Here is a 14,254-nt window from a genome sequence, read left to right as displayed (position 1 = left end):
ATTGTTTTAAATAGTTAGCATTTATTATCTTTGGATGCTTGTAATATTGTCAATATTATCTTCATTGACAAAATCACCTAATCTTCTACTTCATTTAATCAGTTCGTTTAATTAGTCAATATTATTAACTATGGCAGTGTTTACATCCCTTTACCCCAGAAAATACGTAAAGCTTTTGGCCTTGCCCCTAAACTCTTGACGGCCGTGTCGGATTTTCCGTCCCATCGGATTATGAACGTGAGAGAACCTGCGTACACACTCATGCACTATAATATGCCCCGTGCGGTTGGCTAGTCTCTTATGGGAATATAAAATTTTTCATATCTTATTGTTATTTCATCAACAAAGCGGCAGATATTAGCAAATTAATAGCAAAGTAATACGCTTAACCAACATAACGCACGTTATTAACTAAAGTACCAACTTTACAATAGTTTAGTTGTATTGCTACACTATGGCAAAAACTATCATGATAACTATTATTATAATCAAATTAAATCGAAGCGTAATCACATAATAATATCAAAAAAATAGATTCATATGTTTCAATTAAATTAATTTATTAAAAATGTGGGCAGAATAAATCGTACACAGACACTTTATATGTAATTAATTTGGCATGTACTTTAACTTTTCACCTTCCACAACGAGTAACGAATTTCATGTCAGTCAATAACACATTACTCGAAGCGATGTACATAGACTTGGCCAAGAAAAAGCCTAAGTGGGCATTCATTGCCAGCTCCGAAGTACTTTCACCCTAAGGGGTGTTTTGACTGAAGTGTCGCTACGTGATCCGCATTCGATACGCGCCCCTTAACCACATAATAAGAGTGGATACGGCGATGGGTACATAAAGTACGCCTCATTTGGTATCTGTACCCTTATACCTTATACGCGTTTAGGTAATCTGGTTTTACCGAATTTTAATGATTTTATTATTATACTTATGAGGCAAAAAAAATCTAAGTTTGTTTTATGTTATTTGATTGATACTATTAATGAGTTTTTACAAAATTGACGGTTTGACTGTGCGAAATTCTAATTAAAAAAATACAAATTTCAAAAATGGAAACGTCTTGTCAGTGTTAAAATTTCAGTGATCATGTAAAAAAACGTAACACTCAAAAAAAAATCTCAAACCCAAGAAAAATAAATAGAACCAACCACAATGCAATTGTTACACGAACAGACGTCTATTCTAACCGTTAAAGATATTGGAAACGTGCACACATCCTTAAAAGATGCGTCCTCGCATAACATCGAAGTGAAAGAGAAGCGGTCGTCAAATGCATCCATATTTGTGATGAATCCGGTCGCGAGTGGAGATAATATGCAGATAGATTTAAATAGCGCACAAAAGATTAAAGATGAGACAGTCGTGATGCCGCAGCTTGTGCCGTGTTGTGAAGGGAAAGAGTTGCAGGTAAGGCAGGCAAATAAAAATATCGTTTAAGGTATCAAAAAGTTTTAATGTCAACTTCATTATTTTTACTCATATGTGGATTGTTGACGAGTATGTGGATCGGAGTATCAATTATTCTATTCTTTACTTTCAAGCAGTTAGTATTCGGAGGACTTGCTGGATGTTCTCCCCTAGCGTTTTGTACCTTTATTTATCTTTAAAAAAATTGTAATTAGAATTAAGGAGCAAATAATTTGTAATTTTAATTTGCAAAAATACGTTGTAGGTAAATGCTGAGTATTATTTACTGGAAATTATTTTTGTCATCAATTAAGTTATATCATACATGTGTATCTAATTTTAAATGTGCATGAGTATTTAAAAGCGCAGAAGCCAGAATCTATCTAAATTCCAACCCATTTTCTTATCGTTCTTTCCTTCTATTAATAACAACGGTCTAAAAAGAGGCCGGGGTGCTTTGAAATCGGCCTTTCCTGTCAAACACAGAAAATAAATGGAAACTGACGCGATCTGAATTTAATCTACCGGCTTCACTAAGCGATTTTAGGCGACGAACAAAAACACACCGTTACATTGGACCCGTCGATCAAAATGTAAAAGAAAGACCAACGAAACAAAGACTTTTTATAAAATCTAGTTGCTATTTTTCTGTAGATCTTTTTGAGCGATAAAGAAAATATATTAGCCTTTATTTTATATAAATTAAATTAGTCGCTGTGTATTATATTTTCTTCGAAGAAAAATATAGTACTTAATAAATTTCAATTCAAACGTCAATACTTTATAAGTAATTATTTTTCCATTATTTTTGAGATATAAATACATCAATAGCTTTTAAACTTTGAATTTGCTCTTTAGATTAACGAAGATTTGGTTCGTACCGGCCTATCAGCTATTTCAGTGAAACATGACAGCGTGGTCCAGTGTTTGAGTATGTCTTGTGCTTGCGAAAGGATGCAAGTGCCCCCGGGGCTTGTTAAGGTATTATATGGTATCCGGGCGCTTTTTTCTAAAAAGTATTCTTTTATTGAATAATAAGACTTATTTATTAATTTAGCATGAATAAACTTTTTAAAATTTGTAACTGGTAAATTGATTATATTACCGTATACAAACGTAAAGTATGGGTTACAAATTTATTGTTATTTCTTATTAATAGTATGTATATCAGCTTTTAAGGAATATTTTTGTATATTCTTTTGTATAAACGTTTTGTCTTTTATAACAAAAGAGAAACAAAGCAATGTCTTTTATTATATGTAATACGTTTTATACCTATACAGCACAGAAACTCATTTCGATCACTTCACCGCCCCGACCTAAAGCGTGTACCGTATCTCCGACGTATGACACCGGATGAACTTGAGTCATTGTTTCGCGGCTACGCGGATATCCCAACGCGTGGAAAGAAGAGAGGTAAGAAATATATCTATATTAATAAAAGAGGCCTATCTGATAAAAATATTATCTACCTACCTAATTAATATAGGCAATAAATAATTACAAGCTTTTTGGTTAAATAACTAAAATTCGATAGAAAACTGGATCCTCATGACTTAGAAATAAGCTTTTAGAGAATCTTATTATTGAAGAATATTGTCTGTTTTCCTTACCAGATTAGTTTTTAAAATAATTCAATTGTATAACTTGTATAACATGACATGCTGCGCCGACCCCAAGTAAAATTGGGATGATGATGATGTATAACTTGTATAACACAAATAAAGAGATTCAGTAAACTAATTTATTAAATCAAATTAAATCCATCGAGAATAACCAGTAATCGATTGAAGAAACTTCATGATTCATTTGTGTAAGATAAATTCATTAAAACGTAGTGACAAAAAAAAATCTACCCAAGGAAAGCCGCGGTTATGAGCAAGTTTAAGTATATTAAATATTCATTACAGAAACCCCAAAAGAAACCTTCATGGTTTTACCTCCAGATGAAAACGATCGATCAAGAAAAGTTCGAGATAAAACCAATTTAGAAGAAGGTAAAACATTTTATTATAATTAAATAGGCAATTACTTACGTAAAACGTACGTACCTACTCATAATAGTATTTTAAGTTTTTCGTATACCTAAATATGACACATAGTTGTTTATTTTTATGATATAGGTAGGCAGACGAAGGAATCTCACACCTGATTATAAGTGGTCACCAATCCTTACATCGCCAATGCGCCATCAACCTTGGGAACTAAGAGGTTATATCCCTTGTGTCTGTAGTTACACTGGCTCATTCACCCTTCAAAAAGGAACACAACAGTAATGAGTTATAATGTTTGACGGTAGAATATCTGATAAGTGGATGGTACCTACCCAGACGGGGTTACACAAAGCCCTACCACCAAGTACATCATTCCCTACGATTGCTTTAATTAGGAGTTTAGTTAAGAATTAAATCGGCTCGCCATGATGGTCGAAAACATCAGGAGACAGCAAAATAAAAATGCGAATAAACTAATGAGTATCGTTGCAATTTTTGTCCAATGGTTGAATTAAGTGTCGGTTTAGGCATTTAAATCTACAATATCACAAATACTATAATTTGTGCTTTAATTTGTAATAGAAAAATGACGAGCAAATACTTAGTTCACCAGAGAGTCACCACACTGGAACATTTACAAATACTTAGTATTACTTGCAATGCGCCGTCAACTAAGATGTTAAGTGCAGATGGGGCACTATTTTCAAAGTCAAAGTCAAAAATCTTTATTCAATATAGAAGTGTTTACACTTGCTTATTGATTGTCAAAAATCTACCACCGGTTCGGAATTTAGCACCTCGGACCTGAGAAGAACTGGCGAAAAAAACTCAGCGGGATATATATATTTTTTTTTTTAACCATTTTCCATGTACAATTTTAGTTATTTGAAACAGCCATTCATTCATTATTGTCACAATTATAAAACTTTGAAATAGTTATATCGTGTAAAGTGTATTGGTTTTCGCAGGAGGTAATCTACATCCAATCCCAGAGACAAGATCTTGTGCGGATGATGTACCGGCCGGTATGCGACTCCATGGAGCGCGTGCGAGACTATATACCTCCGTTCTAGCTGGAGCCAAAGCTGGTGATCAACTGGAGTAAGCTACAATACTAGTATTCAAATTTGATATATAATGTCGAACTCAATCACATTATATATTTAATTCATCTATGATTACATAGATACGTAGCGTCTGAGGAAAGTAGAAAAATAGGAAACAAGCGTTATTTAAGTAAAAACAGTATAGAACGTGTTTTGTTTTATGTACAAATTATTCGTTACCTTGCCAAATCATATTAAAAATTTATATATGGGAAAAAACATAGACACTGATTATTAGCATGTTGAGTGCTATCTTGACCTCGTGCCTTTTGGTAGTTTATATGTAAGTATTTAATTCAAAAATTATTATTTTTTACAGCAATGCTTCTGCAAACGATGACTGCGCCACACCTATTTTAGCTGACCCCATTCCCGAGGATGAAATCCCACTCTATGAAGAACTACAAATTATACTTCCACCTCGCTGCGATGACGTCACTGCTGGGTCTTCTCACAACGGCTCAGAAAAAAAAACATTTGAATGAACAATCAACAATATAAGAATTGACTGATCATTCTTTGTCAATAGATTATAAATGATGAAGACTTTCTAGCTTTAAAAAGTTGAAAGCTACAAGATGTAAGCTAATGTACAAAGGTCTTAAAACTCGCTGCAAGTGGAGAAAACTTAAACAGACGTTTAAGAATAAACTAGGGAAAATTATGATGTATCTAGCTTGGATCATAGATGATATGTTTTATTAATTACTATTAATATCAAGCTCGTTAAATATTTTTTTATCGTGCGGTTTTACGAAATTTGTTTTTTACCAATTTCAACATAAATATAAAATAAATATCCATATCAATACTAATGTTTGTTAAAATTGTTCCATTTATATATTTTTTTAATTCAATTTAAAAATGTATAACAAAGCAAACTTAATATAAATTTTACTTGCAAAATTTATTCTAAAATAGGATACTGGATACTATTACTATTACTAATACTAATTCAATGTACACATACCGAAGCAGGCCTTGTGGAATTTATGGAGTCACCTACAATTTTCAACTTGAGTGAGGAGTTTTAAAGATTAACTTAAGGCGGTGCTTCATCGACAGCATCTGCCCGTGATGTGACTATCTAGGATTTCAGTTTGAGCATTTGCCTGAGTCAAAGTTTTAAGACTTTAATGCTCGATTCTACTCTCTCTCGGGTGTAATTTTACAAATTGCTTCATTGATATTCGAACTTGAACTGTTATAATACCGACGAATGCTCCAAATGAGACACCGCCCCTAGTTTTAACAATTTTTTATAGGTAGATTTCACCGAAAGAGTTGATAATTTATTTGTTGGCGACGTAATTGCAAGAATTTGTCACACCTATTTGTTAATAAAACAAAAAAAATAATTTAAGACTAATCAATTATCCATTACTATACATATTAACGACTCTTATAATAAAGAGGAATAAAATACGAAACATTAAAAAAAAACTCGCATTATAAGTGTGAATTTATATTGAATAACTTTTCTACAATATTATACAGCAGACTGTAACGCAACGACGCATACCTTTCGAGATAATTTACAACCAAGCAATACCATTGAAACGATTAAAAAAGAAAACAATCCTACAATTCACATCGTTCTGTGCTACAATATAGCACTTTAATATATCTAAAAATTAAATACATCCAAATAATTTCATAGGGTTGTGAATTTTATTTAACTAAAACTTACGCCCGAGTCATTCCTTACAACATTTTCTTAAACTATTTCGAAATAGGATTTAGGGTATAAAAGCTTCTTGATTTTACAAATCTTGGTTACAATAACTTCTATTCAATGGAAGAACCTTATTAAAGGCGTATTATTTTAGAACAAAAAAAAAAACTTACAAAATAATCACCAATAATGAACTTATACCAGATCAATTTATAATTATAAACAACCAGACACTTATCATTGTTTTCATACAAAAAATATATATTTATTACATTTAGAAAGGAATTTTATGAATCATCTGTAGTTACATTAAACCTAATTTCTTTGAAGGAATAACATAAAATATCGAAGTACAAAAATAAGAAACTGTAACAAATACTAAAGTAAAAAATAATAGGTCTTAAAATAATAATTTATTTAATGGTCTCTCCAATACAACAATATTAATATTAAATATCTTAATGTCGAATATAATGAAACAAAATATGTTAACTAGGGCCTGTGCGTACGTACGAGTACGGCTACACGCAACGAGCTATGTTTAGATTAGGTTAACACTAAACATGATGTTTTTCATTTTCTCTAGGAATCTCATAAACTTCATGATGTTCTTTCAAATCATAGACCAAAAAACCATTATACAAACCTACGATTTCCTTCCTCCTTTATCACGGAGTAATTTATATAGCCGATAATTATGAGCGTGTAGCTAGTACGGTTCACATACTATTTTTAAGGAGGCACACATTATTGTCAACATTAGAATATATCATTCGTTGACCTTGAAAAAGTTTTACATGATACATGACAGATGACAGAAACTTTTCAAAGTATTATAAACAGCTTGCTGTACGGTTGGCAGCCATAGTCCAACAGTGATGACCTTGGTGGACAGATAGCAACAACCGTTGGCACTCGAAATTTAGTTGTCAACAACTACACAGTCCAGACTAACTAAGGTCAAATCTTGTCATAATTTCTTCACAAAACATACACGACTAATTTGACCATAATCGTTAAATCTACGTTCTGGGCTGCAATATATTGAAATATATCTTTGAAGAAACCATTTATTTTAACACAAGCGTACTGATATCACCTTTAACATCATCTATTGAAGATTTAAAGCAACTATACGAAATGAAATATTTTTAATTAAAGTATATTAAGAACATATTGTTGTGTAATAATTTTGAAGTGAAACTTCTTTGGGCACATATTGTAGTCTATCGAATTTATCTGCAAGTTTGTAAGTGTAGCATTGGACGCAAAAAGGTTTCACTCCTGTCATATACACTTCGATCATTCTGTTACTAAATTAAAAATAAAAGAAGTATCATTGTCTTGGAAGTATTGTTTATAGTTGAACAATTTTTAGGTGGGAAAAATACGTGTCTGTGTGCGTGAAGACAACGCTTTCAAGAAATATAAAGAGGATTGTAAAACATACTAAAATTTTCATAAGAAATACTTGGCACAGATACATACCACTAATATTACTTCACTCTCCTTCCTTGTCGCGTCACTTACAGATGATTTCATTCGAATTAATATTTTTAATTAAATTTATATTCAATAAAATAGGTGGTGTTCTAAAATTTTAATTGAAGTTTTTTTTTTTTTGTTTCAAATATTGTAACTCAGCAAAAGTATTGATAAACGAATGCGCTTAAAATGGCAATTCAATCGAAAGCGAAATAATGTTTAATCTGTGGTTTGGTCCTACAGGGACGAATATCAATAACCCTTAATTTTGTTAATCAAAATAGAAACAATGGAGAGATGTGTTATTTTACATAACATGTGCCTTTTGCGCAATATAGTTGTATTAATGTTAAGCTTTCTGTTAAATGATTTGACAAATGGAAACTTGTGATTTACATATGATTCAAAAATATTGGCCGTAACACCAGACCATAGACATTATAGTAATAAAAATTAATTGACAAGCTTCTAAATTATTAATATTTACTTCAAAGTTGTATATAATATAACTAATTATTTTGTATCTAATATGAATCGCATGTTCACTTGTCAATTCGTTAAACTATTTGATAGCAATCAATCCTCTTTACAAGTCTTCTCTACAGAACATTGACATCCATAAACCAAGATGGTCCCGAGTAATTCTAGAATTAAAAACACCTAAAGCTGAAACACAAGCCTACCAGCGGACACCGATCAATTCCTGGATTAACATATTCGCATATTTTCAAAGCAAAGATCGAAAAATCATAAAATTAATGTCATTATATAAATATTATTTAATAAAAATAATATTTTGCGACACTTCAATGACTTTTTAGGATTATATGAAAAAATTACAAAATATTGAAATAGGCTTTTCGTTGAAGCATTTTATGAATGCAATATATACCTAAATATGAAGGGTGTATTCCAATTTGAAATATTCACGTAATGGCTCATTCATATAACAATTACTGTATTCTAAAAACTGCACAATTCGCTAATATCCCTTGTATTAGTGATTTTTATTTAATTTTTTAACATTTGTGACTCTTCTCCCAACAATTTAGAACTGTTGAAAATATAATATGTATTTATTTAAATAAATTACAAGGCCCGTAAATGGCAACATTTTTGACATTTATAATTGATTTAAAAAAGTTTTTATTAAATTTTTCTTCAATCTAAAATCGAAATGATAATATTTGTTAAAGTAATTTAAATTTACTTTTTCATTTAATATATTTATTTATCTTACCTATAACAAAAAAGTGTTAGTGTTTTATTTTTATTATATTAAGCAATTATATTGTGAATAACAAAATAGATAATCATTCATTGGAATTACACCTTAAAGTATGAACGTTTCAAACATCCTAACTTTATATAGCGCTGTCTTTTTAAAGAATTTAAATTTACTTTAAATTTTCGTTATAAATTTAAACTATGAGTGCGAAAACTTTCAGTCTATCTCGAGTCATCATCTACTGTATATAAACTGCGTACCAATTTCCATAAGCTACTGTACAATATTCTTCTAAATAAACGCAGGCGTGCTTCCATTATTGCTTTATAAATACTCGTATAAGAACATCCTTCGATCGCCGACTCTTAATCGATTACTATAATGTATTAGCTCCGAAACTAACTTACTATCATACAAACAAAATTGGAGGTACACGTTTAAATTATAATATTAATAAAAAAAAAAATCATTTACTCTACGTAATCATTTCCTTTTAAATAACATAAAAAAATAATAATCAAATATTTCGATACAACAAAGCTCTAATTTTCATTTAAATAATGGAATAATTGATTTATCATTTGTGTGACAATTAGTTCACTTGTATGACTAACTAACGTTGAATAGTCCATAGTCGTTTCACTGCTCGACAGTCTGTGCACCACTCGCGTTAAGTCCAATCGATCGACACTGGTTCACGTGGAAATTTCTAGATCCGACAAGCACGGACGCAGCTTACTTATTATAAATGGCATCGAAATCCTCACCTGAAATTAACAAATCACAGTTAAGTTTCCCTTTTTATTTAAAGATTATGATGACGACGAACTATCTTTATAGTACAGGAATATATAAATGATACATATTGACTATTGGGGAGGACCAATAAACTAAAAATTGAGTTCTAGTTTAGATTTTTTTTCCTAAGCATTCCGTGTTATAATCTGCTTTATGAAAATTTTAGAGGTCACATAGCATTTCAAATTAATTGTTTAATATTTATTTGATATGATAGAGAATGGAATTGAAAACTATCTTTATCGATACTCGCACCCGTCGGCAGAGTGTAGATAACGAGTGCGAGCGAGATGCAAATAGAGGCTAGACCATTTTCATTGGATATTTTTTTTATACTGAATATATGCTATGATGCCAATTCTCATATACAAATTTAGATTATAATTTAGATTTAATAGAACATAAAATATTGCCAACTTTTGGGTGGAATGAACATCATCAAAATGAAATTAATTACTGTAGTAACTGTACTGTAGTTATAGAGGATTGAAGCGGCCGTCAGAGGTAAAGCTAAAAGCATCCACCAGTTTTACCAAGGAGAATGGTTACAAACATTACTATGTACTCTTTTTTATAAATGAATTGTCGTTAATTTTATATATCCTGTCCGAAAAACTACGAAAATACACACACACTACACTTTTTCATAGCTGATTGTTGGATATACGTGTGACAGAATTTAACACATGCAGGTTTCCTTTGATGTTATTCTTAATAGCCAACCGCCAAATGAATTGTAAAAACAAATTAACCACTTACAAACTGAGTGGTTCCTGCCCAAATTTGATCCCATTATCATTGGTTAAGATCTACATACGCCAACTAATATAACCTTGGTACCGTATACTACGACCTAGTATACCGTACACTATAAAATTATCATCTACCATCTGATTGCTATCAAAATAAATTTAATATAATTACATTTTTGGTAGTACGAAAATACGGTTTGTGTAAGAATCTCACCGTGCGTGCTGGAGGCGGCTAGCGGCCGCCTACTCCGCAGCTCATAACTTGTGGTTGGTGGTGAGCCACGTGAGGCCCTCGTACAGACCGTCACCGGATGTCGCACACGACGGCTGCACGTACCAGTTACGGTCGCGAATTCTAGTCAAACCGAGCTTCTCTTGGATTTCGTGCGGCTTCATTGCTGGAAATGGTACAAAGTTTAAATAACATTAAAAAATAATATAATGAAAATCATTTGATACAACGTGTATAATCTAATATCTTAGATACCAAGATTGCTAGCACACTGACATTGTAAACAATGGTTAATATTTCTTACTGCCAATGTCTCTGGCCGGATCCGGTGGTCGATTTGCACTTATGCCTACCTATAATACCTTTTAAAAAAGTAAGCATCATATTATGTTTCCACTTAAGGGATTAAGTGCACTTATAGTATAGATATATTCAAGTCTGTCTTAAAGTTAAAAAAAAATGTATAAGTACACGTAGTTTAAACATACCATCAGGCAAGTCTTGCTTATTGGCAAATATGAGTATAATAGCGTCGCGCATCTCTCGGTCGTTTATGATCCGGTGCAACTCCTGCCGCGCCTCGTCAATGCGATCTCGGTCGGCGCAGTCGACTACGAATATCAGACCCTGAGTGCCTGGAAACGAAACGAAAAAAAAAAATTATAACAATAAACATAATTATTTAAATAAAATCAAGATTTTTTTAAAATAGGTATTAATAATTTCTTATTGACTTTCCCGATATTCAATAACAATGTAACAACTACCTACAAAACAAAAAAATTCAATTATATTAAATAATAATAATCTTAAATTTTAGAGTTCCATTTTCTTGTGACGTTATCAGCACGAACTTTGCTGTTGACTACGATCCGAAATTAAGCCAGAAATACTGCAGTTTACACACACAAATCTAGAAACTGCTTTGTTTCAAATTAACATCTAATAAATTTAAAAAAAAATCCATCGCATTCTTAAATAGTATAATACCTTACATGGTGAGGTTTACCAAAAAAGTCAAACTGTATTTTCTTAATTGATTTAAAACTGTTGTATTAATTAGTATTAATTAGCATTCAAAGCTATACATGGCTATAGATGGAATCGAAGACGGTGTCAAGGTCTATTAATCCCAAAAAAAACATACGATATAAACATATAATAATTTTATATATAATTTTAAACAATGGCTGGTTAGCAAAATGTTTATAGTAACGTAAGTTTAGGTACAATTTAAACAAGTAAGGTGTTACATTGTTAATACAACAGCAGTCAAAACAACTACAAAAAGTATTACGTACTCGTAAAACGCGTTTTTGTACGTTTTTCTTTCCATATATTTTAGTATTAAAGTTTTGCATCTTATGCGAACTATTATAACTTGTCTTATTTGTGGTCAATTAACTTAAACATAATTCACATGTACCAAGTTATAACGATCGTATATTTTCTATCGAGCTGATATCGAAACATAATACTCAGTTTCTAACCGTATATTACGGGTCTTAAGCTGAACAACAGTGAACTTTTTGATTTTATTACTATTGAGCAAGTTTTCATTCAGGAACTACATATTTTAAAAATTGAAAATACAGGTTGTTTTTTTTTTAAATAATTAAATTTCATACAAAATAATTTTCGTTTTTTTTTCTTCCTTGAAGAAGAAGTTTCCTTGTTAAATTACAATTGTAAAAAATAGATTACTATAGATTAGTAGTGTATTATTGTAATGTTACCTGTGTAATAATGCCTCCAGAGCGGCCGTATTTTGTCCTGCCCCCCGACGTCCCACACGTTAAATTTGACATTCTTATACGTAACAGTTTCCACGTTGAAACCGACCGTAGGTATCGTTGTGACAGACTGACCTAATTTTAATTTATATAAAATAGCTGAAACGTGTTATTAAGGAAATTTACTCGGTAAAGTTACTTTTTTCATTAGATCCCTTTCCAGAAGGTTTGGAACTTTTGTCACCAAACAGAAGATCTAGAATTTCATATCTATGCAGGTTTTACGACATCCTCTTTCACTTGTGGAGGAATTCATAACAAACGAATCTTCTAAAGTTAGTGCTGTTCCGCATTTAAGCTGCAGATATTATTATTATATAATTCTATCTAATAATTATTAAATTATAATTTAAATAAGAGGATGGGTTTGTTATTATAGCAAAGCTAATAATAACTTCAAGTATTCATGGAAACGAGAACGATGCCTCGGGCGTATTCTATCAACAATAAACTCGAAAGGCAAATTCATCTTTCTACAGTGTAGATAAAACTAATATTTACCAAAGAACTAAATAATTATTTTTAGTTACACTTACGAAGAACGACAAAAATGAAAAGTTAAATACAAAAACTGACTTCCGAAAGACAGCGAAAGCTAGGTTGGAATTAAGGGCTGGTATTAAAATTGTAAACAAAACTTGTGTGTAAAAAAAAACACAACAAAGGTCACAAGTGGCGGGCCATATGTACCTATATGTAACATTATTGGGTGAGTCGGTTAGGCTGTTTTTTGATTTATTTTGGATATTATTCTATTAGCTCCGGCAGTATAAGAAACGAATATTGCAAATTGCAAAATATTATAAAAAAAAAACAACGAGTGTTTCAGATGATGACTGTACATAGTCTTTTTCGAATGTATTTTCCTTCACGTATAAAAAAAAAGATATATAAATAGATCTATATTTATAAGACTAGGTGAAACATATTGTCCCTTCCAGTAAATACTGGAAAAATTAATAACATTGATAAATATCAAATTTGATATTTGTTAATAGTTTTATTACAAAGAATAAAAATCGAAATACCGACGACACGGAGACAATTATAGAATCTGCATTTATGCCCCTCGTATCTGATATAACACTGGCTCACACACACCGAGCCGGAAAATAGCAATACAAAGTATATGATACTAATGATAATATTTAGCGGTAGAGTATATGGCGACTACCAGACCTCGTTGTCTGAGATGTATGCCATTACTATTAGTCAACTTCATAATTTATGATGCAAGGAATCAATTTAAAACCTAACAATTGAGTAGAGATGACCCCGTGTATAGTACCTACATGTGAATTTTAACCGAAGATTGTCGCTTATATTTACTCACTTGTAATGTATTTATATGATATAATTCGTATTTGGGAAGGAAAGCATCGTAAGCAAAACTGCAAATGCAAAAAGAAATTCTGACACATGTGCACCACCCCAACCCGTTTTGGAGGAGCGTGTTGGGATAAATTCAAAACTTATTCCTAAAGAAAGAGGATGTCTTCGTACAGCAGTGATATATTTACTAGCTCTTACATTTACGAGCTGTTACAAATTTCCTAATAAGGAAAATAAGAATTATTTGTATAATCACGAGCGTTAAAACGAATGATTTTGTCATGGTCGGTGGCTATTATGTAATATCAGAAGAATTTTAAAACAATAACTGTAAACTATTTCGTTGGAAACACACGACTATTTTCACAACACGATATAACAATTACCTATGTACATATATAACACAGATAATAATAAATAAGAATTGATATCA

General features: G+C 31.4%; 2 protein-coding genes across 2 annotated transcripts in view; one reads left to right on the top strand and one right to left on the bottom strand.

The window, feature by feature from the left end:
- Nucleotides 1-1,090: 1,090 nt before the first annotated feature.
- On the top strand, nucleotides 1,091-5,038 carry LOC125065123. Its single transcript, XM_047672573.1, has 6 exons — nucleotides 1,091-1,426; nucleotides 2,285-2,407; nucleotides 2,710-2,842; nucleotides 3,337-3,423; nucleotides 4,389-4,521; nucleotides 4,846-5,038. Exons 1-6 carry the CDS (start codon nucleotides 1,172-1,174, stop codon nucleotides 5,009-5,011), a joined length of 897 nt encoding a protein of 298 aa, XP_047528529.1. The 5' UTR covers nucleotides 1,091-1,171; the 3' UTR covers nucleotides 5,012-5,038.
- Nucleotides 5,039-5,975: 937 nt separating this feature from the next.
- LOC125069961 (ADP-ribosylation factor 6) overlaps nucleotides 5,976-14,254 on the bottom strand; it is a 38,878-nt gene continuing 30,599 nt past the window's right edge. Inside the window, exons 4-7 of the mRNA XM_047679638.1 lie at nucleotides 12,433-12,588; nucleotides 11,185-11,331; nucleotides 10,679-10,862; nucleotides 5,976-9,681 (exon numbers count right to left, since the gene is read on the bottom strand). Of these exons, the coding sequence (XP_047535594.1) occupies nucleotides 10,720-10,862; nucleotides 11,185-11,331; nucleotides 12,433-12,588 (446 nt within the window). The 3' untranslated portion in view covers nucleotides 5,976-9,681; nucleotides 10,679-10,719. The remainder of the gene's footprint in view (nucleotides 9,682-10,678; nucleotides 10,863-11,184; nucleotides 11,332-12,432; nucleotides 12,589-14,254) is intronic.

The sequence above is a fragment of the Vanessa atalanta genome, chromosome 1 (assembly GCF_905147765.1).
Source record: "Vanessa atalanta chromosome 1, ilVanAtal1.2, whole genome shotgun sequence".
NCBI classification, from domain to species: Eukaryota; Metazoa; Arthropoda; class Insecta; order Lepidoptera; family Nymphalidae; genus Vanessa; species Vanessa atalanta.
Note: the sequence above shows the minus strand (reverse complement) of the source record. Positions and strands in the feature narration are given on the sequence as shown.

Coding starts and splice junctions, on each gene's coding strand:
- LOC125065123 (XM_047672573.1), top strand. CDS start 1,172: ATGCAATTGTTACACGAACAGACGTCTATTCTAACCGTTAAAGATATT. Junction 1,427..2,284: donor GTGAAGGGAAAGAGTTGCAG/GTAAGGCAGGCA, acceptor TTTGCTCTTTAG/ATTAACGAAGATTTGGTTCG. Junction 3,424..4,388: donor TAAAACCAATTTAGAAGAAG/GTAAAACATTTT, acceptor TGGTTTTCGCAG/GAGGTAATCTACATCCAATC.